Here is a 4,877-nt window from a genome sequence, read left to right as displayed (position 1 = left end):
CTGCCTGGATTTTTTAAATTTTCAAGGGAACACCGCCATCTGTTGGGCACCTTAAAAATGAATCCTGTCATGTTGTATGGACCCAACTACTTAGACTAGTTTTAGGTTGGTTGTTTTGTTTTGGGTGTAGAGATGTAGCAAAAAAGTGTTTCTGAAATGATTTTTAAGGGCATTGTGAGAGCCTTTGCCTTAAAGGCTTTATTTGAACATTGAGTAGTATTGCTGTTACAGTTCCCAACCGACTGAGCTACCCAGGTGCCCCAACTATTACAATTCCAAGACAAAGAAATTGACCTGTAGTTTACTAATGTTGGAGGGCAGAATAGCAGTGGCTCTTTTTTTATTTTAATTTTAATTTTTTACTTATTTTCGAGAGGAGGAGGCAGAGAAGGAGAGAAAATCCCAGGCAGGCTCTGTGCCGACAGCCCACAGCCCTACGCAGCTGAACTCAAGAGTGGGATGGATGATGGGACGCCTGGGTAGCACAATCAGTTAAGTGTCCTGCTCTTGGTTTCAGCTCAAGTCATGATCTCACAGCTCATGGGTTCGAGCCCCACATTGGGCTCTGTATGAACAGTAAGGATCCTGCTTGGGACCTTCCCTCTCTTCCTCTCTCTTTTCCCCTACTGCACTCTGTCTCTCAAAATTAAAAAAAAAAAAAAGTGTTAGATGCTTAACTGAGCCACCCAGCCACCCAGCTATTAACTCAGCTATTAATAGCTCTTTGTTTGCATTGCAGAGGTGTAGGGTTTGTGTTTATAAGAAACAAATAGGGACGCCTGTGTAGCTCATTTGGCTGAGTGTCCTGATCTTGATTTTGGCTCAGGTCATGATCTTGTGGTTCATGGTATCAGGCCCTGCATTGAGCTCTGTGCTGACAGTGCAGAGCCTGCTTAGAATTCTCTCCCTCCCACGCCCACCTCTCTCTCTCTGCCTCTCCCCCACTCTATAAAAAAATAAACTTAAGAAAAAGGGGCATGTTACTTAGGCAAGTGTTTTCAAATTAAAGGCTCACTCCAAAATCACAGTGGAGTACAAGAATATAATTTGGAGAGGAAAAGAACTACTACCCACTTTCTGAATTCTGGGCAATCTAGGATTTGATCCTGCAGCATAATGGAAAAAATACACGTTTTTTAGATTTTATTTTATGTTTATTTTTATTTTGAGAGAGAGCATGAGCGGGGAGGAAAAAGGCAGAGGGGGAGAGAGAGTGAGTGAGCATCTTAAGCAGGCTCCATGCTCAGCCTGGAGCCTGACAGGTGGGTCATTCCCACAACCCAGAGATCATGACCTGAGCTGAAATCAAGAGTCAGACACTCAGCTGACTGAGACACCCAGGTGCCCCTATTATTATTGTGTTTAAAGATTTCCTTTTTCAGTAATCTCTGCACCCAAAGTGAGGCTCAACTCACAACCCTGAGATCCAAGAGTCATGTGCTCCACTGACTGAGCCAGCCAGGTGCACCCAAAACATACGTTTTAATTGAAGACCCTGCATCTGCATGATTTGCCTCACCCTGATCATAGCCCTGGGTATTACAGATTAAACTTTTATACTCCTATTATTGAATAATTTGCTGTGAGCTCTTTCATAATTTTTTCCCCCACGAATAAAAGTTAGAATGAGGCAACTGGGAGGCTCAGTCGGTTAAGCATCCTACTCTCAATTTCAGCTCAGGTCATGAGATTGAGGCCCCATCAGGCTCTGCACTGACAGCTCGGAGCCTGGTTGGGATTCTCTGTCTCCCTCTCTCTGCCCCTCTCCCACTTGTGCATACTCTGTCTCTCAAAGTAAATACTTTTTAAAAAGAATAATAAAAGTTGTCATTCTAGATCCTTCGAAATGTGGTGGTAGGAGGAGATTAGGGGAGAGCATAGAGCGAGTATAGGGGCGAGTTACTGGTAGATTGAAGACTGATTCCTTATTTTTTTATAAAACTTTCATTTTGAGGTCAATATCTTTTTTGGTCCAATGTCTTTTTTTTCTTTTTTTATGTTTATTTTTGAGAAACACAGTGCTTGAGCGGGGGAGGGGCAGAGAGAGAGAGGGAGACACAGAATCTGAAGCAGGTTCCAGGCTCTGAGCTGTCAGCACAGAGCCTGACGCGGGGCTCGAACTCACGAATTGCGAGATCGTGACCTGAGCAGAAGTCAGACACTCAGCCGACAGCCCCTCAGGCGCCCCATTGAGGCCAGTATCTTATTTGGTCCTGTTTTCTTGTAGCATGGCGGACACCGACCTCTTTATGGAATGTGAGGAGGAGGAGCTGGAGCCGTGGCAGAAAATCAGTGATGTCATTGAGGATTCTGTCGTTGAAGATTATAATTCAGTGGATAAAACTACTACAGGTAACAAACACTCTTTCGATCTTAGATTGTTATTTAAGCCGACTCAGCTGGATGACGTTTTAAGTGTGAGGTGGAGAAGGACTTTCAAGAATCCAAGGATGGATGCCTCATTGTGGCACTGGTGCTTTTTTTTCCTCCATGCTTTAGTCTGTAAAAATTCCTCAGTTTCTTCATATGTGAAACTAGAAACACTCTGCTCAATTTATTTAAAACATTGAGAGTTGAATTAATCAATGCTTATCAATCCTTCAGCAGTCCTCTTAACAAATGATGAATGAGAATGCAAAGTAGTGTGTGTGGCAGTGTTCATTTATGTACCCCGTCAAAAACAGGATCCCATAATCATTTTTTTCTTCTTTGTTTGTTTTACTTGACCTTGGTTTCCTTTGTGAGCTGAACAGAATTTGCTTGGTGTCTGCCTTCATGGACAGTTTACAAACGTAGGCTTGTTAGCTGCTCTTTCAAAAACGTGATGTTGCAGGGTCAAATTCTCGATTGCCCTGAATTCTAAGAGTGGGTGATGGTTCTTTTCCCCCCTAAATTGTATCCGTTGCTCTTTTTATTTTTATCTTCCCTACCTTGAGACCTGAAATGGCATTGGCTTAGGCTGAAACAGGACACAGTTCAGGGTCTTGTGTACGGCTTACTGTGAATGCATGGTTATAAATACCAGTAGCGGTGATGATAAACCTTTGAGTCCTAGAGATTTGCTTGTGCTATATGAGCAAAACCTTAAAATACTGGTTCAGTGAGCTCGCGATCTAAATTAATCAGGAATTGTGAGATGAAGAAGGCATTGTGTCTAATTGGTGGAATGAGGGACAGGTAGGAGGAGGAATCAGATGCACAGTTGGATTTGCAAAGAAAGCAGGAAACTTTTTGGCTATAGAGACCCACAGCAAGATGAAACGGGATTAGAACAATATCCTTTAGTGTCATCTGTCCCTGTCTCCAAGTGACTGTGCCTCCCCTTCCCCACAGTTTCTGTGAGCCAGCAGCCAGTCTCGGCTCCAGTGCCCATCGCTGCCCATGCTTCTGTTGCTGGGCACCTCTCTACATCCACCACCGTTAGTAGCAGCGGGGCACAGAACAGCGACAGTACAAAGAAGACTCTTGTCACACTAATTGCCAACAACAATGGTAAGTGGGACTATTGGGAAATTCTTCCTGGGCCAGAGGGGTGAGAGAATTAAAGAGGTCTTAGGAACAGATGTACCTGTTTAGTTTTAGGTACCGATGTGGTTCCACTAGTTGGAGTGAGTTTAGTAATGGCTCTGTGACACGGAAGGGATTCAGTGGTGGTGCTGCTCCTTCTGAGTTAGTGCTGAATGGATGCTGGTGTTTCAAGTCTGAGGGAAGCTGATCTTGCTGCTGATAATTCATGGGAGAGAAAATGTAAACCCAGATTTCCTAACTATTAAAGAGATTGGGAGGGGTGTCTGTTTGATTGTTTTTGTTATTTTTTTAAGTAGAATAAGCCCCACTGGTTTGGTAAGAATTCTCCCAAGGCAGATTTGTTCTGGATTTTCTTTGGCAGATTCATTTGGTCATTGGTTCCTGGTTATGGAAAATAGGATAGGGTTGTTTTATACTTGAAGGAAATGGTGAAAGAGTGGTGTTTTTAGTGTATTTATTGACTAGAGAAGCTACGTAGTATTGCTTTCTATTCATTTCTGATGACTGTTTTTACACTGGAAAGGCAAGCTATGGCTTAAGATTCACAAACTAGAATAAGCACCTTTATAGAATCATTGTGTTACTGCAAAGGACTTACTTTTAATTATTTATGATTAGTTATATATAGCTTTAATTACAAATAGCTTTGTTAATACAAGAATAATATGTGTATTGTAGAAAAAGTAAACAGTGAAAAAAAATAAAGGAAAAAATGTTAAACTTGATCTCACTACCTGGATATAAGTATTTGTAACTCTTATTCCGTACACATATGTCCTTGTATGTACTTCTATTATGTAGTGATTTGCTTTTTACATAAATGGATCATACAGACTCTACATTACTCTTCGCCTCTTTTTTTCCCTTAATATGTAATGAATAGCTTCCCATTTTAATCAGTGTATGTCTGTAACATTGTTGATGAGTAACTGTACAGTTGACCCTTGAACAACATGGGGGGAGGGGCACCAACTGGCTGCAGAGTTGAAAATTTACATATAACTTTGGATTCCCCCCAAATTTAACTACTCATAGCCTTCTGTTGAGAACAGTTGATTAACACAGATTTTGTATTTAATATGTATTATACTGTATTTTTATAATAAGATAGAGAAAAGAAAATGTTATACAGAAAACCATGAAAAAGAGAACGTAGTACTGTACTATATTAATTGAGAAAAAATCCAGGGGTTCTGGATGGCTCGGTTGGGCATCCAGCTCTTTTGATTTCTGCTCGGGTCATGATTTCATGGTTCAATTCATGGGATCAAGCCCCATGTCAGGCTGTGGCTGACGACACGGAGCCTGCTTGGGATTCTCTCTCTCCCTCTTTCTCTGCCCCTCCCTCC

General features: G+C 41.8%; 1 protein-coding gene across 4 annotated transcripts in view; it reads left to right on the top strand.

Annotated features, from left to right (window-relative positions):
- Nucleotides 1–452: 452 nt before the first annotated feature.
- POGZ (pogo transposable element derived with ZNF domain) overlaps nucleotides 453–4,877 on the top strand; it is a 30,993-nt gene continuing 26,568 nt past the window's right edge. For 2 of the 4 annotated variants that reach the window (XM_077772533.1, XM_077772532.1), the window contains exons 1-3: nucleotides 453–491; nucleotides 2,228–2,352; nucleotides 3,334–3,492. In XM_077772533.1, coding sequence (XP_077628659.1) covers nucleotides 2,229–2,352; nucleotides 3,334–3,492 — 283 coding nt within the window. In that variant the 5' untranslated portion in view covers nucleotides 453–491; nucleotide 2,228. The remainder of the gene's footprint in view (nucleotides 492–2,227; nucleotides 2,353–3,333; nucleotides 3,493–4,877) is intronic. The other 2 variants (XM_077772535.1, XM_077772534.1) reach the window with 1 other exon arrangement.

Source organism: Crocuta crocuta, unplaced genomic scaffold (genome assembly GCF_008692635.1).
Source record: "Crocuta crocuta isolate KB4526 unplaced genomic scaffold, BGI_CrCroc_1.0 scaffold415, whole genome shotgun sequence".
NCBI lineage: Eukaryota > Metazoa > Chordata > Mammalia > Carnivora > Hyaenidae > Crocuta > Crocuta crocuta.
This window is presented reverse-complemented; position numbering and strand designations above follow the sequence as displayed.